At 43.9% G+C, this 23,048-nt stretch overlaps 1 protein-coding gene and 1 non-coding gene across 4 annotated transcripts in view; one reads left to right on the forward strand and one right to left on the reverse strand.

Annotated features, from left to right (window-relative positions):
* The first annotated feature begins 2,183 nt into the window (after window positions 1–2,183).
* Window positions 2,184–23,048, forward strand: part of aspm (assembly factor for spindle microtubules) — a 59,760-nt gene continuing 38,895 nt past the window's right edge. The window contains exons 1-13 of one of the 3 annotated variants that reach the window (XM_060068126.1): window positions 2,184–2,589; window positions 2,858–3,001; window positions 3,208–3,801; window positions 4,393–4,591; window positions 4,880–4,942; window positions 6,219–6,320; window positions 10,775–10,921; window positions 12,033–12,272; window positions 12,624–12,691; window positions 12,896–13,037; window positions 13,190–13,320; window positions 19,804–19,979; window positions 21,554–21,699. In XM_060068126.1, coding sequence (XP_059924109.1) covers window positions 2,323–2,589; window positions 2,858–3,001; window positions 3,208–3,801; window positions 4,393–4,591; window positions 4,880–4,942; window positions 6,219–6,320; window positions 10,775–10,921; window positions 12,033–12,272; window positions 12,624–12,691; window positions 12,896–13,037; window positions 13,190–13,320; window positions 19,804–19,979; window positions 21,554–21,699 — 2,419 coding nt within the window. In that variant the 5' untranslated portion in view covers window positions 2,184–2,322. Of the gene's footprint in view, window positions 2,590–2,857; window positions 3,002–3,207; window positions 4,592–4,879; window positions 4,943–6,218; window positions 6,321–10,774; window positions 10,922–12,032; window positions 12,273–12,623; window positions 12,692–12,895; window positions 13,038–13,189; window positions 13,321–19,803; window positions 19,980–21,553; window positions 21,700–23,048 lie in introns of all 3 variants that reach the window. The other 2 variants (XM_060068123.1, XM_060068124.1) reach the window with 2 other exon arrangements.
* Window positions 19,013–19,131, reverse strand: LOC132470029 (5S ribosomal RNA). Its single transcript, XR_009528570.1, has one exon. It is a non-coding gene; the product is annotated as a 5S ribosomal RNA (ribosomal RNA).

Raw genomic sequence — 23,048 nt, forward strand, 5'->3', positions numbered from 1 at the left:
AGGCATCGCCCTCGGTCATAGCCTCATTAAAGAGGTTAGCCGAAGCCGCCAGAGAGAGGGCATCGCTTTCAAATTGGGAGGAGGGAGGGCCGGGCTGTAGCCCCGCCAGCCCCTGACCAGTCCCAGGCTGAAGGGCCAGGAGGAGGGACCGGATTTGCTCCATCTCGGACGCCAATCCGTCCACCCTAGCAGCAAGCCCGCCCCTTGCCTTCTTTTTGGGGGGGGCACCCATAGCCGCAGCCCCATCATGCCGCTGCCGCCCTCTCGAACGACCGGGCTGATTGGGAGGGAGGCTCATTAAAGCAGAGGGGTCGTTGGCTGCTGCCCGATTCTCCAGCTCTGCTAGCCTAGCCACTCTGAGCACCCAAGGCAGGAGGCTGCAGTTCATGCAGGCGCTGTCCGTGAGGCTCTCCCTCAGATGCTCGAGACCGAGGCAAGGAGGGCAACTGTCGTGGCCGTCCTCAGGCTCAAGAGGAGCCGCACAGGCGACACATAGGTGGGCCATTATAGAGGTAGCCACCGGCAGCGTACTGGGAGCGGAAGCGAGAGCACTTCCCTCGCCAGAAAAAATGAAAAACCGAAACTAATTAGCCTGAGCGTGATCGCTGCTACTAATTATCAACCAAACAAGGGCCAAATGCGGCGTTAACGGGAGCGGGAGCGAGAACACTGCCTTCACCAGAAAATTTAATCGACCGATATTAATTAGCTTGAGCGTAAGCGCTGCTGCTAAACAAGGGAGAAATCAAACAAAAACGTTACTGGGAGCGGGAGTGAGAGCACTGCCTTCACCGGTAAGTTGTAAGGGAAAAATAAATTGATGGTTAGAACAGAGCAAAGCTAACGGCTAACACAACAAACAATAACAGAGCAAGAGGCGAACGAGTGCTGGGAGCGGGAGCGAGCACACTGCCCTCCCAAACAAACGCCGGCCACTCTTCTTATAGTTACTTTCCTACTAAGTATCTGTATGAACTAGCCACAGCCTCTGGAGGACGGGTTACCCGCAGCTCCGACCTTAGTCACGAGGCTGCACGTAGCCAGTTGTAACAGCTTCCTTCCTTTCTCAAACAAAGGTTCAATACGGTACCTGCGCAGCGAGAAGATGTAAGGAACAGATCCTCTAATGACACCGGAAGATATAGCCTTCCCGGTGTCACGTGGGGGTCACAGGTGACTATGTTGGTATTAGGTACTCGAAATGCGCATGCGCGAGGTGGAGGCCCAGAGGAGTTGCACACATTCATGAGGCAGAAGTTTGAGGTGCAGGAGAGAGGGAGGGAGGGCAAAGGCAGGAGTGAGGGAAATGGTAAAGAAGGGGAAATGGACACTGTGGGCCATCATAAATGTTGACTGTGGGTCTTGCTACCTCTTCCTCATCCCCGTTAGACGCCATAGTGCTAGTTCAAGTATGCGTCTACCTTATGCGACGTCATCGCCGAATTGCGTAAAGAATAACCGTTACTAACCAAAAACCACAAAAACTGGACTTTAACAACATTTTGGAGACATTTCTAACTTTATATACATATTTTGAGTGCTTTATGTACTCATTAATCAAAACTTCCGGTTAACCTGCACCATGGGCTTTAACCTGTTACGTTAATTTGTAAATTAAGCCAAAAAAGTTGCATAGTTCCTCTTTAAATAACACTAGGCCTATGTGAAAAGATTATTGATAGTAACACCAGCGGCGGCCACATCTAGTGGTTACAGAGAGTAACCCACTAGATGAGGTGTCATACAACACACACGCACGCGCGCACGCACACGCACACACACACACACACACACACACACACACACACACACACACACACACACACACACACACACACACACACACAAATACAGTAGGGTTTTAAGAACAAAGAAATGCTATATGAATGCAATTCAAAAAGGCGAGCTAAGTATTTTTACAATACGTTCTCAATCTTTTCAAGTTTTCATATCGATAAAACAACTGTATGAATCTGGTTGAATCCATCTTATTAGAGTTCATAAATGGAGGCGAGGCTTGGTGAAGTTTAAACATGGAGTGAATATCCGATTGGTCAGTGGGTTGTTTATGGGAGGCCTTTCAAGATATTTAACCTTCACCCATTGGACTACACGGAAACGTCACTAGAAGACCATTGGTTTAGAAATGAGAAGGCGAATTTGAAACTTGGAGCATCCGTGTTTTGGATTGAAACGTGTGACTCAAACGTCAGTTGCGTCTGAAACACGTTGCACGTTATTGAGGATAGTTAAAATGAAGTGAATAACGTATGTTCTCCCACTTGTTTTAAAGTTATGTAGAGAATCATATTCGGTTTGAAGATGACCGAGACGTCGCAGCGGGGACTTCTGGAATTTAGTCCAATAAAGAAAGAAGACAGTAACAAAGAAAACGACGTACCCGTTTTGAGCTTGATTCAGTTCTCAAGGGCTCCGTTTGTTATCTTTGGAACCGTGAAGTTGGGCACATCAAAATCATCACTTCTTCGTATTGAGAATCCCATCGACGACACTGTGGCGGTAGTTACAATTGAAAAAATTTCATCAACTAAAGGATTTTCTGCTAGCCACAATAGATTCATTATTCAGGTACGTGTCAAGATAAACAACAGTTGAAAAAAATGTCTATGTAAACTAGCTTTTTTGTATTAGACGCTAAGGCCACTCTACATTTAACTCATCCCGTTATTTGAATTAATACAATCATGAATTCGAAACCATGCTGCTCGTTCCGTCTGGCCTAGGCATGATACAATCGTACTGCCATTTATGGCGTGGTGTGTTCGGTATGAGATATGTTTGAACTCATGGATGCATGATATGTATATTATACCGAATTTGTGTTTTGCTTTTGCAGCCGGACAGCACCTTTACTCTCACAATTACTTGGACCCCAGCAGAGGAAGGCGGTATTAGAGAGCTGATCGTCTTCAGTGCAAATGGGGTACTTAAACACCAAGCTGTTCTCCTGGGAAGAGCCGAAGCAACCAAGAAAAAAAAGGTATTTGTTTCGATAGGCTATTTGTTTGCTTTTGCCTTCATCATAGTAATAATAATACGAATGTTATTAATAATGATGTTTAATGCAAAGTCATTGATTACAATGTAGCTCGTTTCATGCCCACCAAGTCACACAAAGCGTATTCATTTGACATCAATTGCTTTAGTGGTCCCTTTTTTATATTTGGTTTCTCCTTGTATTTCCAGAAAAGCTTATGGGACTCTATCAAAAATAATAGGGCAGCAAATCTAACAGCGACGCCCAGATGCAAAAACAATGATGCCTCCTTGAAGATCACCGCAAATAAAACCTTCCAGGTGCCTCGGAAGGCACACTACAAGCGTGAAAAGCCCCGTAACCCCCTCACGTTGTTCAATGAGGGGATACGCCTTAGAGAGAGGTCCCTCTCTGAAACCAGATCTGTTGAAGATGGTCAAGAGCACCAGCGACCTCCTAAGGGCACTCGGAGGCCCAAGGGTTTGGCTGGGTCTGACCAGGCTCAAGTCAGACATGGCCAGGAGAACACTCCTGTCTTGCTGCTTTATCCAGCTGCTGAACTTGCAGATCTGAGCAATGGTTCAGCTGTCCTGCTGGACTTATTGGGCACATCTGACCACCCGGGTTTGACCAGGGTGCTAAACAGGACCCTCTCACCAGTTGGTACACCAGAGGTGTTCAGAAGGCTCATGCCACATATTCAGTCCCTCGGCAGCCCAGTGATTGAAGCCTTGCCAGCCAGTGAGAATGTCAGGGAGCCATCTGTTGACCCTGAAGCGCAGCCATTGGCTCCAACTTTGACGGTGAGTGACGCCCTGGCTCTCATCGATTCTGATCTCGACACAGGGATCACACACTCCAGCTGTGACATTTTCTCAGATTCCCTGGATTCTGCGGGTGGTAGTCCCGACCTTGTGCCTGTGAAACCGTTGCTCAACGTGATCCCAGATAGCCCAGATCCGTCAGAATGCAATGGGCAGAGGTGTACTTTCTTTGTCAGCAAAAACAAAGCTACCAGCCCGCGGCACGGACCCCCTACCCCCGTCATCTTTCCCTTCACCTCCCCGCCGGAACTTTCCTCCTCCCCCATTCATCCTAGGGTCAGTCTCACCGCCACGTCTCTGTCGTCTTTGCCGCCTTCCCCTTGCACTTTGCCTCCATTTTTCCGCCCACTCTCCTCTCCTGTCTCGGTCCCCCTGATGTTAAAAGAATCATCTTCTCCAGCTGGTTTCCTCCTTTTGCCCGTTTGCCCCAAAACGAGTGAAGCGTTACCGCCGAGTGTGTCCAACCCAGCTGGATCATCACCAGCAGCAGCAGCAGCAGTAACATCACCATTGTCGCCGCCACCACCCCCTTTTTCTAAGGAGGTCTTGATGTTTCCCGTGCACACAAAGACCCAGCTGGACCTGGCAAAGAATAAGAAGAGGAAGAGCGACGAGTACTTGAGGAGTGAAGAGAGGGTCGAGGATGTGACGAGACCGGACCTTGTCAAGAGGAGCAGAGTCGTCACTACCACAACGAGGGAAAGTATGAGGCCAGTGCGTGAGAAGAAGCGTGTTGTGGAGAAGCCCCAACGCCAGCATGGTTCGTCAGGTGAGGCGTTTGTGGCCTTGTTGGAAATGTGTGACAAAACCTGTTGTTGCCCCTCTTCTTAAAGACATGCATCTAAATATATACCTAGGTTATTGTAAATGTACCTAAGCTGACAACCAAAGATCATTTCACAATCGGGTAAACCTGATGTCTACCTCACACCCAATTTTTTTTTGTTGGTAATTTCAACCTGAGATTCGAGATGATATTAAGGCTAGTCAAATAAGACGCCACAGGTTCCTGATTACTTTGTGGATACAGGCTGATTCATTTCTTTTGTGTTTTTAGTTTTGGTCCGCTCTACCTCAGCGTCATCCATAAAGAGCACAAGAGCAGTGGTTCCAGCAACTAGTAAGTCAGCCTTGCGAGGTATATTGTGTCTACCGCTTTTACCCTTCAGTGTTTCCCCTAGGATGGCGTTGCAGCAGCGGAGGTGAATTTTTTTATTTTTTTTAATGTAAATAAGCGATTTAAAAAAAATTCTGAATCGTAATTGAATCGAGAACAAATAAATCTCAGTGCATTGATTAATCGATATTTTTACCCAGCCTTACCTAGTCTAGAGTCAATAATGGCGACACTTTTGAAATTGTTGCTAAATAAAAAATCCTATCCTAATAATAATATTGTAGTAGGACCATGAAGAGGCCATACCTCAATGGAACAAGTTTTGGGGCTCTAAAGTCAATAATGGCAACGCTATGGAAATTTTGCCATTGTGGTCATTTTCAGTTTTGCACTTTGCAGACGGTCCCTAAGCTGAAAGCAGACAACTCGTAGAAGCCAATGCAATTCACCGTTCGCTTAAGACGGCTTGTTTGGATGAAAACAATGTTGTAGCTGGTTCTCTGGGTTACTACACTCAATTGTGATTACACTCAACTAATGATCAATTGAACTGTAAACTCAGAATCTGCCAATTTATTTCCAAGTTTCTCCCCTTTTATGCTTTGCTCACAGCGTGAATTGACCTGGATATGAAGCGTCCGTAGCGCAAAATAACATTTGTTTCTAAAGAGAAGACGGAGCTCTCCTCTTCGTTTATATGCTTTACTCAGGTGTGTGAATTGACCTTGATATGAAGCGTCCGTAGCGCAAAATAATGGAACATTAGTTTTTTAAAGAGATAAGATGGAGCTCTTCTCTCCTCTCTGTTTATATGCTTTACTCACAAGTGTGTGAATTGACCTGGATATGAAGCGCATATCCAGTGTCCGTAGTGCATGGAATGTTGTATTATTTTGCGTAGCGAGCAATCATATAACATTCGTAATTTAAAGAGATAAGCTGAAGTTCTCCTCTCCTCTGGTTAAAAAAAATAAATTCAGCAGCAGCGGTAAGGCGCATATAGGGGAATCACTGCCCTTTTTATATTGTGTTCATGAGTGAAGTTCGCTCAATTAATTGGTTGTTTAATTATTTGATTATTATATGCATTATATTATGTATTTAAATATTGTATCACCACAGCAAGCTAAGTGTAACGCTATATATGTGTAGATGGATCGATTACATGGATATCTCTTCTAGCTCAATATAAGGTCAGTGACCCCAGACTCAAGGCTGTGACACTTTTTCATGCCATGAACGGTCAAGTGATTTGCATTTTCTCACTCCGTCTCATTAGGTGCACTGTCGCTGAAGGCATTTCGCACTGTACCAATAAGGACTGCAAAGGTTGTTGCCGTGGCTCAGGCAAAGTTGACCTTCATTAAACCAACTCAAACAGGTATTTACAATAATCATAATGACTCCTTCCTTATATGTATATCCCATCAGGGGTTGAAACTTAGGTTTCAAAAGCACTTGCCCATCGGGCAAGTACAGGTCATGTTCAACTTGCCCGAACGTGATGTTCACTTGCCCAAATTAAATTCAGAATCGTGAACGGGCCTCTTTTTGCCAGGCACCTGGCCTGGTTTTGAACCTGGCCTCAGGAAACTAAGGCCCCGTTCACACGAAGCCGAAACGGGCGAAACCGTTACGGTTTCGATCTATCCGGTTTCGAAGTATCTCTAAAGACGAAGCCAAGCGAAACCGGGTAGATCTGTAGAAACGCTGTAGTACACATTCCATAAGGGGCGCTGCTTCTGGTACAGAAATCCAGAAGAAATGAAATAAGAAGAAGAGGCGAGCATGCGCATAAAGGCTGCCCTTATGTGCATGCTCGCGGGACTCTCTAAATCGACGCAACTTCGACCTGGGCGGGACTTTACGTCCTACGTCACTCGCTATGGGTGTGCATGTGTGCGCGTAGCCGTTTGTCTCAGGGATCTGTGCACGAACTCCCTTGTACTACAGGATTACGAGCGTCAGTGTGGTACGCGATGGAGGGTGGGTGACATTCCTACAGTCTGTGATGATAGCCTATCATTGATAGGCTATATTTCTACAAATGACTTACTATTTCTAGCGATTAACATGACGAAACAACACGAACTAAGCTAACATTAGACTATAGCCATACCAGATAACGCCATACCAGCTACCCCTAACTATTTCTATTAAACTGAACCATTTTGCAACAGACAACTGTGTGTTGGTGTGTCTTATTGCTTCACGCGTCTGCGTCTGCATCTTTCCCACTCCTGGCTAATAGTTTCAGCTTTTGTACTGTATATCAGAAATGATCACCCTGTACCACACTGCTGACTTGTTGATGTTTTGTGAGCACTCACGCATTTCTCTAGGTATCTTAAGTTTCCTACTGGAGTCATCAAAACTTTGGACTTTGTTATTGTAAGAAATATTGTGTTGCAAAAACACTGTGTCTTACCGTTACCCTAACCTTAACCCCAGTAACATTTCTTCATCATAAACTACAAGTTACGCAAAATGGCATACAAACATCCAGTCCAATATGAAAGAAAAAAGCTGGCTTCATTAAGGAATCGAACCCCTTATCCCCGCGTTAATGAGTTGTTCTCTGACCACTAACCCATCAGGTCTTAGTACATGCGATTCAAGAGTTAACCACTTGACAATCTTTAAACTTCGGTTGCCTAGAAATTGTAAAGACAGTGATGTGTGTACATTGTGCGACTATCCGTCACTCGCGATGTGTGTGCAGTCCAAAATGAAAGAAAAAACCTTGCATCACTAGGGAATCGAACCCCCAATCATCAGTTGGTCGTTGGTAACTGTAAACAAAGAGATCGCATTTTGTTTAACTGCTAACTAACAAACGGGTTTATGCGTTCACTAAACAAAGATTATGGAAATAAAAGACCACTTTTCCATCAGAAAAATCATCAGAACCGTTATTACCAACCCATAGACACTAAAAGCCAAAACCTTTCTCACATGCACACCAATCGCGAGTGACGGCTACGCGCACACATGCACACCCATAGCGAGTGACGTAGGACGTAAAGTCCCGCCCAGGTCGAAGTGGCGTCGATTTAGGGAGTCCCGCATGCTCGCATGTGATTTCTGAGACTCCGCGGGCTTAAGAGCCATTGGCTAGGAGGTCGATGGGTGGGGCGATGACGTCATGGTTTGCGGTTTCAGTCGGTTTCAGGCGTACACACGAATCCAAAACGAAACCGGGTAGATTTGAAACCACCTCCGAGGGTGGTTTCAGAAGTTTGCGGTTTCGGTCAGCGGATTCGCCGGCTTCGTGTGTACGGAAGGCCGAACCGTACAAGACCTTTGCGGTTTTGCCATGAAATCGGCTTCGTGTGAACGGGGCCTCATCCTAGCTCAGACTGAATCTGAATGTTAGCTTAAAAAATAACAAACTTCTCTTTGTTCACTTATTTATCGAACGATTACATCGTGCCATGAAATAATTTCAGTCCACTGCAACCTATTAAAGCTATCGCCCAGTTACATGTAGACCTGCATGATTTTATGCAAATGTGCATAACTAAATGTCCAAGGTAGTAGCAAAAATGTATTTTTTAACTTTCACGTTTCACAATCACAATCGCGTTTCTAGTACTGTTGTCGGTGTTGATACTGGATTTTCTAACTTCGATACTATACCTGGAAAAATATCGATATTCCATAACATTTTTGATATCAGGGGAAAAGTTTTTTTCAGAAAAGAACGTACCCAAAGTAAAAAGAGTATATCTCCACAACTGCAAGGGCGATTATTTCATCTTGGTGCCAAAAGAAAGATTGTTGTGCAAGTGAAATATTCATAATACTTGGTTAAAGTGAATAAAGCCATGGAACACAGCATAAGTGGAAGATAACTTTTCCACCTGAAATAATTATCAGTTGGTCGTTATCAATTGGTAGCGCTGTCTTACTATGAGACACAAATAAAGGTAGATATCTTACAATTTTTACACTTGACACCTCTATTTAAAGTTCAGGGCAAATATAATCGAATGACAAAGCCAAGCCAAACACTCGCAAATACACATATGGCCACTAGATTCTGTTATGTTGCAAGTAGTAATAAGAACAGGAGACCGACATACGTTCAAGTGTAATTATATTGAAGGTAAGCACGTGGCACAGTACTGTAGTGCCGCGTTTCCACTGCAGGGTGCGGAACGGATCGGATCGCAAAGGGGCGGTATTTAGGTCTAGCTCCCTAGCCTATCTCTACATGTGTTCTCTACTTCTTCTCTAGTACCACAACACACTACATAACAGTAGATCCACCTAGTGGTGTAATCAGGTAGTGGACACAACAGATTGCGCTGAAGAACATGTGTTCTGATTGAAGGAAATTTACTAAGTCATTGATTGTAAACACCATGTTTAGTTGCAAAATTTGACCCAGACACTGGATTATCTGTTTATGGTGGTTATTGTCCACTTTGTGGACAAAAATCACAAAGGTAAAACTTCATTTTTGGTTGTTAATAGAAAAGGGGATGTTTCTTCTTAAGTTGTATTTGCGAGTTTTAGTCACAGAATGATATGGTTTGGACTGTCGGAATAAGTGGAGGCTCAGCTTTCATATAATATATAGTTTGTGAGGGTCCAATTTCGTGAAAAAGATGGCTATTGCTGTGCATGTAAGTTATGAAAGCCGCACTCCTCCATCACTACTCCATTTTCCTTCTCTACCTAAACCATGGACATATTATAGAATGGACACCGGATTCCAAAATGGCGCCCATTCATTCCTATGTAAACTGCTCAATGGCGCAGGGCAACATCAAGGAGAGATATGCTTCCGCATCCCGCGAGCCTAGCCACGCCCTAGTTCATGACGTACTGGAAATATTCTTGTTTTTTAGCACGCCCACCCGTCCCCCCCGTCCACAAACCAGCGCAAGGCCGGTACGGTCCCCCCCCCTCCCCTGTCAAAAACTGAGCGCAAGGCCGGTACGGTCTTCCCCCCCCCCCCCCCCCCCTCAACCACTTCAAGAGACCCCCACAAAGATGGAATCATAACTCGAACCCTGCATGGAAGTATAAGTTAACTTCATAAATATAAAAGATTGCTCCATATAACACACACACAACGTAAGTAAGTAGTAAATCTATGTAGTCCTAGAAAAAAATACAGTTCAATGTTATTGCTTCAGAAACATATTCCTTTCAACTATTTACTAAAAATGCAATCAATAATTTATATGCAAATAAATGGTAACATATCGATCAGCAATGAGGTTGGAGTAGCCTACCACCCATAAATAATTGTAAATCACCAACATTGTTAACTGCCATACACAGCTAAACAAGCAAATGAAAAATTATACCGGGTGCATTACGGTACTGTATTGCACCCGTTCTTTGTCTTTGGATCTTTTGAATAAATGGAACAATATTGTTGCCCGCGATTGTTGACCGCGGTTGTCTCCCGCTGCAGCCTCGCTGCCTCGGGATCACTGCCTCGGCAGCGGTCAGCGCTTAGGCACTAGAGCCCGACCGATATAGGACTTTTTAAGACCGATACGAATATTTTGTGATTTAAAAATCCGATATATCGGCATATATATATATATATATAAAAAAATAATATCAGGAAACGCGCAACAAAACAAACCGATTTCCCTAACATTGGTTATTTTGTAGTTATCCTTTAAATCCTTTTCACTCTCAGCTAACACGTAACAACAGCAAAACTGGACATGGTAGTCATGAATTAAGTCATGCTTATCGACTTTAGAGAATTGATGGGGATGTTCTTTTAATTGTTATTCAAGCAATGTATGTCTCGTGACAGTTGCCAACTTACCATGAACACACTTGCACACAATTTTTTTTCTGCAGCCATTCCAAGACACCCGATGCCGTTTGCAGCCAAGAACATGTTCTATGACGAGAGGTGGATCGAGAAGCAGGAAAGTGGCTTCACTTGCTGGATCAACTACATCCTTACCCCGGATGACTTTAAAGTCAACCTGGAAGTCAACAAAGGTAAACATATTTACTGTCAATGAACACCCCCACAGCTAAATTATATGCCATAGTACCTTTTCAATTGTGGCAGAGTGTTCTGCTGATGTCGATCCAAATGATGTTTATGTGGTTATTAAAGGTCCCATGGCATGCTACTTTATGGATGCTTTTATATAGATATTAGTGGGCCCCTAACACAATTTCGGGACACAGTTCCCGAAATTCAGCCGTGGTGCAGAAATACAGCCACTACGAGCCAGTCGCACATTGAGCTTTCCCCAAACGCGCTGTTTCTTATTAAAGGTCCCATGGCATGCTACTTTATGGATGCTTTTATATGGATATTAGTGGGCCCCTAACACAATTTTGGGACACAGTTCCCGAAATTCAGACGTGGTGCAGAAATGCAGCCAATACGAGCCAGTCGCACATTGAGCTTTCCCCAAACGCGCTGTTTCGGTGTCTGTAGCTTTAATGCAAATGAAATCTACAGACATATATATTATCATGGCCAAAAGCTGCGTGCGCCTCCAGACGATATTATGAATCACAAACGACTGCGTCGGGTTCTCCGACGTCTCTGGTTCTTCCACTTCCACATCAATCTGAAGTAGACTGAACCGCGTGCACGCTGACAACAATCCCCCAATTCCTTCTCAACCATGGCTGAGATAACCCCAACTACAGTCTCGTTGTGGAAATACCAGAGACGTCAAATAACCGACGTGTTATGCGCCATAACACCAACAGCAGAACAGTTATCCAAACAACAAGGAAGTGTACAACACTTGCGTTACAGTGTGTGTAATCACACCCACACAAAAGTGGCGCTTGCACGGTCGTATCTCATCGGCGGGCCAAATTCTCTGGGCGGGCAAGGCAAAGAAAGGGGAGGTAACATGGCCCCTTATGATGACATGGGGCCACATTCCAATTCAGCACTTCTGAGCTTCCATTATTTCTAAGGCGAGCAGGATACCTAGTGCTCGTTTTACACCGAACGCAAGTTTTAGCCACTGTGGAACGATAGGCAACTAGGGGAACTCATATTAATGTTAGAAAACCTCATAAAGGGAGATTTTCATGCCATGGGACCTTTTAAGTACATATCTGTCCGTCTATATTCCAGTGAACGCTATATCCATTGCCATGGGGAGTGACGACAAGTACAGTGTCCCCAAAGCGCCCACCAAAGAAGAGCTGTCCTTCAGCACATATACCGCCAGCCGCAGGTTAAACCGCCTGCGGCGCAACGCCTGCCAGCTATTCACCTCGGAGGTCATGGTCAAGGCCATCCAGAGGCTGGAGTTGGAGGTGGAAGCCAAGAGACTGCTGGTCCGCAAAGACCGCCATCTTTGGAAAGATATAGGTAGGAGATATGGCAGGTAGAGCCGGGCCCTGCTGCATAAATGCTGCTCAAACCGTGTATTTGATAATGCATGAATCCGACCTTTTTGATGTGTGAAATGTCTATTTCTATTTCATCATGGATTTTCCCACGCCTTCGTAGCAAAATCCTTTGTGTCAATACACTTATGCACACTGTCCATACAATTACACCATTTGGGACGGTTTTATTCAGTAGCAATCACAAATGACAAATTTTTGTAACACCAAATGGCAGAAGAAAAAGAACTACTTGAAGAGGAGAATATGTGCTGTTTATGCATCCAATGAATAGGAAGGACAAAAAACATGCCTTGTTTGTCTCTATTTCTAGGTGAACGGCAAAAAGTCCTTAACTGGCTGCTTTCATACAATCCCCTCTGGTTACGCATCGGACTGGAGGTTTGTTTCCTTGAGATATGTTATGTATTTTAACTGAATTAGTGTTGACAGTAGGGTTCAAGGGTTTTGGATTCCATGGGCTGTTGTAACATGTTAATTTCCCATGTATGGGATGAAATAAAGTTCTTATCTTATCTTCAAAACCTTTTTGCCTGTGTGTAAAACACAATTTTAATATATATATATATATATATAAATATACAGACAATCTTTGGAGAGCTGATCCCGCTGGAGAGCAACAGCGACGTCTTGGGTCTGGCAATGTTCATCCTCACGCGGTTGCTTTGGAATCCTGACATTGCCACCGAATTCAGACACGCTAAAGTGCCTCACTTGTACAAAGACGGTGAGTTACAAATGCTTTAGTCGGCTTTGCTGTCTAGATGGTGGGGCAGTACTCTTGCCCTTCTGCACTGTTCTGTCTCTGGCAGAATGTGATGCTTGACCCTGCGAAGCGGATGTTTGATTACAATTTCAATCCTGTGCCTCCTGGATCAGGCCATGAGGAGGTGCTGTCACGCTTCACTCTGAAGAAGCTCCTCCTGCTTGTGTGTTTCCTGGACAAGGCCAAAGAGTCCCGTCTGATCGAGCACGACCCATGTTTGTTCTGCATGGACGCGGAGTTCAAGGTAAAACCGGCACGTCAATGAGCATACATGGCATTTAAACCTATATAAAGATTTTCCTAACTAGTTATTTTAGCGCCTCTGGACCCCATTGGTTAAAAACGCTGTACTCAAGGCGAGGAAGGGAGTGACTTGAAGTACTTGAAACTAGAGCCCGACCGATATATCGGCAGGCCGATATTATCGGCCGATATTAGGCATTTTTCAAACTATTCGGTATCGGCATTATAATGGCCGATAAATGAATATATATTAAAAAAAAGTTTGTCCACCAGAGGGCGCTCTAACGCCCCAAACCCGCCGATTCAGGCAGAGTGAATGACGGAGATCGACGGAGATCATCGGTGTTGTTCATAGCTGTGTTCGAAATCATTCCCTATCACGGATATAGTGCACTATATAGGGTGCTCGCCATTTTGCAGTGGTGTTCGAATTCTCAGTGGTTAATTTCATGCACTAAAATTTGAGTGTACATACGATGTTCCCTACTTGTTACTCCGTATACCACAATGCAATGCGGTAGTGTTCTTCCGGAGGAGAAGAAGAAGCTGAATAACCGCGAAAACGAATACATTTAATGATGGAGTCTCCGGCTTTCGTTTAGAGATGTCAACAATTTAATTGGGAGTTAACATAGAAAATGTAATATTCAAAATTAAGAAAAAAAACTTGATCAAGGAAATGTTGCATTCAACATCAATACAAGCTCCAGCTTTCCTCGGGATTTCCGGTTTGTTTACATGATGTGGGAGCATCTGTCTGCGTCACACAAATACCCGGCGCATTTACTGACGCAAATGACGCTTAGAAATGTTCAGCGTAGTGTCCGAATTCTCGTTTGTTCGTTCCCTATATAGTGCACTATATCATAAACACTATATAGGGAATAGTGAGGGAGTGAATAGGGAATGATTTCCAACACAGCTCATGTGTGCAAGTGTGTTCATGGTAAGTTGGCAACTGTCACAAGACATACATTGCTTGAATAACAATTAAAAGAACATCCCCATCAATTCTCTAAAGTCGATAAGCATGACTTAATTCATGACTACCATGTCCAATTTTGCTGTTGTTACGTGTTAGTTGAGAGTGAAAAGGATTTAAAGGATAACTACAAATAACCAATGTTAGGGAAACCTGTTTGTTTTGTTGCGCGTTTCTGGATTTTTTTTTTTTTTATATATATCGGCCGATATATCGGCATATCGGATTTTTTAATCACAAAATATTCGTATCGGTATCGGCCTTAAAAATCCTATATCGGTCGGGCTCTACTTGAAACTAATTGTCAGCTCAACAATGACCTTCATCTCTTTTGTCAAAAGAAATAAAACAAAACAAGGGACCCAACGTAACAAAAAGAAAGCGGGGGGTGGTTGAAGTGTTTTCGCTCTAGCCCTTCTAGGGCTAGAGCGTAGAGCTAGTAGATTCTAGCCCTAGCTACTGTCGATACGGAGAACCGAGCGAACAGACTACAACCAAACCCCCTTTCCGTTTCCGTCTCCGGTCCGGTTTCCGTTTCAATGGATTTACAAAATGCCTAATAAAACACGACAAACTGTATTTTTCGCTATGATACTTCATTAGGAACATCAACGAACACCACTAATCACAGGGTGTCTGCGGAGGTCTTAAAAGTATTAAAAAGTCTTAAATTCATTTTTCTAAATTTAAGGCCTTAAAAAGTCTTAAATTCGTCAAAAATGTCATATGCTGGTCTTAAATTTATAACTCGGAGGTCTTAAATTTGTCGGGGCAGGGTTATTTCATTTTTTATTTTTCTCGTGGGACTTTTCGGGAAGGAGATGTACGAGAGGCTACTTTCTTGCTAGCTGCATATATAAACGGATGTCTGCGCGCTAGCTAGCTAGTCTGCAACAATGGGTAAATGCAAGTTCAACGTCAGTTGGCTGGAAGACGTCAGTTTCCGAGGTTTGCTAGCGTCCGTTGCCAACCCAGAACAGGCCAGATGCATTCCGTGCAAAAGTAGCCTACATTCAAGCTCGGCACCATGGGGATTAAGGCTGTCGTCAGCCATATGCAGTGCCAAAAACAAAAAACCTCTGCCAGGAGCCACACACAGACCCCAGCCATTTCTACGTTTTGCATCTCTGCCCCGGCGCCACCGCCGCAGACGGTCCGCGCTGCTAGCACTGACCTGAGGGTAGCATTTGGTGCGACACCAACACTGAAAGCGGAGGTGTTGTGGATTCTAAACACAGTGGTCAAGCACCAGTCCTACAACTCGAATGAGGGGATAGGAGATCTCTTCGGTTTGATGTTCCCTGACTCTCAAATCGCGAGCACCTTTACTGCTGGAAGGGACAAAACGGCGTATATAACTCGCTTCGGACTAGCGCCTTTCATCCGAAACGAGCTAATCTGCAGCGTCAACAAGGCTGATTTTGTTTTGATATTTGAGACGTTGAACCACGCCACTAAAAGCAAGCAACTTGACGTGCACGTTCGATATTGGGTCGGAGATCAAGTGCATTCCCGGTACTTGGGCTCGCAATTCATGGGGCCCCACATATATGGGGGTAAAAGGGATGATGATGCACAATATTTTTTAGACAATATGCAGAATCTTTTCACTTACGAATTAACACGTCGGCTATTTTTGCCAGCACGCCACCCTAGCCATATTATGGGCAACCGTGTTCCCCTTGGCTGTGATTTGAACTTTGAATTCCTTGTAGGAGTTCATAATAATACATTGCTCGCCTTGGATGAAATACACCGCTCTTGCGCGATTTATTTTGCATAAGGGTGAGTCAAATGACGCGAGAAACGCCCCTTTTATGTGAACGCGCATTGAACCTAAAGCGGAATACCTGGTTCGACTAATTGAATCTAAAGTGAGCGTCGTGGTACCATTTAACTGTGATTGCGTGTTGCGGCTCTGTCGAGACAGGTTTTCCCAAGAAAGCCTGGGTATGTTCAACGAGGTTCGTGGTATACCCCCCAGGTCTTACTGAAGGCATTTATTTAATGGGGAAAATATTATTAATCAGTGGCGTAAATATCGACGGTGCAACCGGTGCAGCTGCCCGGGGGCCCAGACGCTGTCCCCCCTCTCAACAACTCACAACTTGGGTGCACCATAAATACGTGCTGGTGCACCCAAATTAAAAATTTAGGCGCACCAGTGCACCCAAGGAAAAAGTTAGTCACTTTATGTTCAATAAACAGACAGAAAGTAAACTTGAATGAGTCTCATTGAGTGACACACATGCTATGCTTGGGTTGTAATACAGCGGGATCCCCCCCACCATCGCGGGTTTAAGGTCTTAAATTTCATTCAAGGTGGTATTAAAAAGGTCTTAAAAAGTCTTAAATTTGACTTGCTGAAACCTGCAGATACCCTGAATCACTCGATGAGTTTCACATTTATGAAAACGAACGTTTCGGGGTGTTTTAAGGACAGGTTTGTGAATGGACATAGCCAACCATTGTGAAGCAGTCAGGGGCGATTAGAAATTAGCCAAATACCAGACACGGGAGCAATATAAAAAATTTCGGTGTTCTCTATTTCATCCTAGACAGTGAAAGTTAAACAATGGTGAAAGTTCAACCATTGTTAAAGAGCCAAACACAAAACCCAAAACCGTTTTTTTGTTTTAAACGTGGTTATATGTCTTGTATGACCGTCAACATAGTAATTAATGCCATTTTATCTTTTTTTTTAGGGGAAATAAGACTCCGATTTGAAAAGAGGGGTAAAATCCTATGTTTTTGCGATAATCCCCAAAACTACACTCTGCCACGAATGCAGTGCCTTTTCCGAAGCACTCAGAAGTGAAGACCAAGGGGCAGTGGCGGCACGGTGTGTGTGGAGCTCTGTCTAGGCAGTGGTTGACTGCGGCGTCCGCCTTTTAGTATAGCGCCACGGTGTTTGTGGATGGTGACACTTCTTCTGAGTAGCGGCTAATATAATGTCGGCGTCTGAGTGCGGGTTAGACTTCCTGGACCCACTCTTTCAGGGCTCCAGACTGCGAACAAAATGTGAGTGTGCGACTGAATTTTACATCTGGTCGTACATGTGCGACCAGAGAGACAGAACGAGAGCAAGACAGACATTACGAGAGCGAGACAGCCATCTCTTTCCCGACAATCCCCTCTGTGCACGAACCCTTACATATGGTAATTAGGGCTGGCCGGAATTATTCGAATACTCGTTTGGAAAATTAATATTCAAAGCTTAAATTAGTATTCGGAGCTTCGTTGTTTTTTTTCATGTACGTGACGTTACCAAAGCGAGGGAGGTAAACTATAAGCGTCAGCGACACCAAGCAGTGAAGCGAGAGAGGTGGAGGAAGAATAGATATCTTGTTTCCCTTTACTTTATAACACAACATTAGCGGGATCTCGGGAGGAAAAGTAATACTTAGCGAAATGCTAACCTTAGCTTAGTTGTTTGTTTAAGTTCGCTGTACAGCGCCGCGCCATCAACTGTGACTGGCTTGCTGCAGAGCGTGAGCGTCTTGGGTATGCCCGGTCAATATAATGGATATAATTTGGACACATAAGACAATCAATATTCGGTATTTGTTATGGATTTATTGTACAAATTCCCTGAAAAGATGCACGTTCCAGGATGAATTGAAAAGCCCCCGTAAGGGCTGAGATGGCAGAGGACAGCTGATTTGGAACGGAACAACAGCTGTTCGCTTTCACAGGGAAAAACTAAGGATTTTCAACCTACTTAGGCCTACTAATTAACGTTCAAAAGCTATTAAATCTTCTACAAAATATACAGATACTGTCAAAATCGTTTCCAGGGAGTATATAGGGATTATTATGTTGTTTTGATGGTGTTTTTTTCTGTAACGAGTATTCGAATATTCGCTCGGAAAAACCAACGAGTATTCGAAGCCTGAAAAATGGCATTCGGGCCAGCCCTAATGACATGTACACATAATAAAATTTTGCTGCTGCGGCTAATACTCCGGTGCGCCTTATAGTGCGGAAAATACAGTACTTAAAACTGTATCTGACCCGTGTTCCCACAGTAGCGCAAATTACATTCAACACCCGACCCGCTATAAATTTATATCGATGCCCGACCCGCTATAAATTCATATCGACTCCTGACCCCCACCCAAATTGGACACGTTAGTTGGAACGCCGGACAATTACCCTATGTGGTGTTTGGCCTGGTGCTTTAGATTGCTGTGCAAAAAAAGCACATCATCCACTGTTGATGGTTTTAGTTGACTCCTCCGCTCCTGGATAACATATAATAATAATAATAATAATAATAATGATGGATTGAATTTATATAGCGCTTTTCTAGACACTCAAAAACACTTTACAGTGAAAGGGGGACCTCACTAACCACCACCAGTGTGTAGCACCCACTTGGGTGATGCACGGCAGCCAATATGCGCCAGAACGCTCACCACACACCAGCTTGAGATGGAGAGTTAGGGAATTAATGAGTCAGCCAATTATACAGGAGGATGATTAGGGGGCCAGATTGAATCAGCCTGGTTGGGCCAGGACACCGGGGAAACCCCTACTCTTTGCGATAAGTGCCCTGGGATATTTTATGACCTCAGTGAGTCAGGAACTCGGTTTTACGTCTCCTCCGAAGGACGGCGCCTTCCACAGTGTCCCCGTCACTGCACTGGGGCATCGGGATTGATGTTAAGGCCAGACGGAAGAGTGCCACCGATTGGCCACCATCTGACACCACTTACAGCACCTGGTATTCCCAGGCAGTCTCCCATACAAGTACTAACCAGGCCCGACTATGCTTAGCTTCCGAGATCAGACGAGATCGGGCGTGTCCATGGTGGTAAGGCCGTTAATTACCACCATGTAATTAATTTTTACACTATATCCAGCACCGGAGAAGTCACGCTCGCAATCCCAAAACCCGTGTCCGATCCGCGTTGTTCAGGCGTCCGAACCGACTGATGCATATTTATCCAAATATTCATCAGTAATACATAAAAAAAATAAAAAACACATTGGCATGTTGATATACGGTGTGTGCCCCTAAAATTTCTGGGTGTGCCCTGAAAATTTTCAGTTGGGGGTCACAGTGCTCCTAGTGAAAAAAGTTAGTCTGGAGCCCTGTATTGTACAACGCTACAGTGTGGAGCATTTCATTTACACCGTCACTCATTATAATGCTCCTGCACAGCGACTGTAGTAAAGCAGTATCACAAAGTTGGTTATAACCATGGGGATAATACCTCCTTCTTAAAACTCGCAACAAAAAAAGGCAATTGTTATAGTCTTGTTATTTTCGAATTCCAGCTGAAACAGTGAGTTCACTGGCTCTTTAATTTATCATACTTATACTTAATCATAAACATATAGTGTTGGATGCATCAATGCTTTAATTAAATATTTTCAAATCGTAATATATAATAGGTGGCTAATGTGTTGACCACTTTGAACCTTAGTAATTGCAAGATTGTCTATGGTTTATGTGTCTTGTAATGCGTTTCTAACTAACTGTTTCCTCCCTTACAGACTAGTAAGGACTTGATGTTGAGCTTCTCCAGGGACTTCTTGAGTGGTGAGGGCAACCTCCCTCGACACATGGGTTACATTGGCCTACCTGTTTCCCACGTGCAGACGCCCCTTGATGAGTTTAACTTTGCCGTCAAGAATCTGGCAGTGGACCTGAAATGCGGGATTCGTCTAGTGTGAGTATACTCTGCCCTCCTTCTTTTCAGAAGTATGACCGGGTTCTCATTCTGCTTTTTAGATGCTCAGATTAATCTTCCATAGGAAAGTTTTTTTTTTCTTCTATAAATGGGATTCCGCGGAAAAAGAGAAAAGCATACATTTTTATAAGGAATTCATCAGACTGGCAATGGCACCAAATCATCACCAATTCAGTTCTAGCTCTTTAACGCTATGGTTACGCTATTCCCCTTCTGTTTCAGTCCCTTCAGAATGCTCTGTTTCTGGTGTCTGTAGCTTTAATGCAAATGACCTGCTGCCCATTGATCAATGAGCTGTCAGACTGAACCAAAGCATGGAGGAGAAGGTATTGTTTCCGTTTGCGGACTCCTGGAGCTCTATATAATATAATATAATATATAATAATATTATATATGGGTATTTATATAATATTATATTTAATATAACGGCCAAAAGCTATGTGCGCCTTGGATGATATTATGAATCATAAATACTGCGTCTGATGTCTCTGGCACTTTCACAATAAGTAAAGACTCGTAGTGGGGGATATCTCGGCCATGGTTGAGAATTGGGGGAAAGGAACTTGGCCTTGACTCTCTGGAGTCCTTGAACCACGACATGGAGGAGAAAAGGGATTTTACTCCGAGGGCTGAGCTGCCGAACTGCCACCGAACTACCCGCGCCGGAGCTGTTCATCTGCTGGTCCACAAAATCGTAGCTATTTTCTGATTGGAGTGGGGAAGTGGGAGGTACTATTCAACTGTGCCCCCTTTCTACGTAGGAGGGGGCGCCGAAACTGACTCTCTGGTTTAGTAACTGTAGGCGGTAGGGATGGGCACGAGTAGTAAATTCCAAACTCGAGTGATCGAAGGAATTCCTCGAGGATCAATCGAGTACTCGTTTAATCAAATCTATTTTTAGAATGCAACGCATCTGCAGCAGGAATAGGCCTAATGATGAACGGCAATATTAACAACCAAACATGTAATGCTTATTCTCCATCAAAACAGTCAGTCAGAGCACACGGCACGGCACGCGCCACACAGAAATTTGATACTTTTCATTTGCTTTGTGCCCACGGCATGCGTTAGTGGCGCCGCACAGAAAATGTATACATTTGCTTCAGAAAACTTTGTTTGTGTGTGTATATGCAAACTCGAGTTTGCCTGTCCACCAACCGAGTTCATTTGTAACGAGGAGTACTCGAGTAATCGATTCCTCACGCCCATCCCTAGTAGGCGGGGTACTTTCAGAAATGCATATCTCATTCAAAAAATCATGTACAGACTTTTTTCAAAGTTTGTATGTGTGGGAGGACCAGAGACCCAAAACAACACCCCAAATCCCAGGAAAAGTGTTGTTTAAATAATATGTACCGTACCCTTTTGTAAAGGAAGTGTTTGTTCCAGCAGGTGGGTATGTATAATGGCAGAAATTAAATCATATGACTGAATCTCCACTACTGGTACTACTGGTGCATTTTCCAACAAGGAGTCCACCTGGAACGTGCATATCTGTGTCTGCATTAATGAGCTGGATAATTAACAGACTTAACTAATGCTTTGACCTGCAGGCGTGTGATGGAGCTCTTCCTCCAGGACTGGAGTCTATCCCGCAGGCTTCGGTTGCCTGCCATCAGCCGCCTGCAGAAGGTCCACAACGTGGACATCGCTTTCCAGGTTCTCAAAGCCAAGGGCGTCGACCTCAGAGATGAGCAAGGTAAACACCACTTTTTTCTCTTTATCAGCTGCAGTAAAGCCAAATTCTAGTGCTTTTGCCAACTACGAATTTCGTTAGTCGTCTAAAAGGAATCTATCCCGACTATTGGTCCACTGTATTATATTAGTCATGAATCATAGAAAAAATAGGTGATAGTTTCCACAGATTTACACATATTTAAATGCGTAATATGTAACATTTCCACATTTAGATATACATGAATAACTAGATCTATGTTGTATATTTTTTTGAGTTGTATACTTACTAATGATTTTACTGTGCATTCACACAAAAAGCGAAGAAAATATTCACCTGTGTTGGTGTAAACTTCAAAACAATCGTGATTGTTTTGAAGCATTTTGGAGGAGGAGGAGGGGCTCTCTTGTGAACAACAACGTTTCTTTCCGCCAATTGATTCACAACCATGGCCAAGATTACCACCATCGTGTGTCTTTTCTTGTTGTGGAAGTACCAGAGACGTCGGAGAACCCAACGCTGTCGTTTATGGGTTCATAATTTCCTCCGGAGGCAGACGCATAGATTTTATATAGCTCAGGGAGTCCGCAAGCAGCAACAATCACGGTCTCCTCCGTGTTGCCGTTCAATCTCGACTTAAGAGGGAACACTGATAGGATGTTTCGACAAAGTATCGAGCGGAATTTCCAGAAAAGAAAATTCAGATATTTGAAATGGCGCAAAATGTTTGCGTCGGATGAATCCTGCGAAATCAGCGTGAACTAGGTTTTTACGCACCTCGATATTCATTAATTCGCGCCATGCCTTCATTTTTGGTGTGACCGCATATTTATGATACTCTCACCTCACAATGTAATACGATTTAAAGTACAATTCCGGTATTTTGAACATTGAGTCTCCATCTGGTTTGTCTAGGATGAAATAGAGTGGTTAACACCGAAATTTTGAATATTGGTCCTGTCTCGAGTATTTGGCTAATTTCACAATGGCTGGCTATGTACAGTAGTTGGGTCATCTATAGAAGTTATGTGACCGTAAAGCAAAGTTTCGTTTCTCACTGTATTCAAGATTCAACAACTCTGTACAACTCTGTACTCTGGTTTCAGTGTGCTCATGACAGTACATAACAAAGACCCACACAAAAAGACACATAAAACGTAGAACATAATTTCATCGATGCAGTATTCTTCCAAGGATCCCACTTAGATGCAACAAATAGGCAGATAAAAGAAAAAGCGACATCCCCACACATAAGACATATAGCCCACTTACACCTGGTTGACAGGCCAGGTAAAGTGTTGTATGTTTGATTAAAGTGACAGGCTTATAGGTGCAGGTGAAGTGCAAATGGGCATGGAGCAAGTCGTGCAAAT

This window comes from Gadus macrocephalus, chromosome 12 (assembly GCF_031168955.1).
Source record: "Gadus macrocephalus chromosome 12, ASM3116895v1".
In the NCBI taxonomy this organism is placed as follows: domain Eukaryota; kingdom Metazoa; phylum Chordata; class Actinopteri; order Gadiformes; family Gadidae; genus Gadus; species Gadus macrocephalus.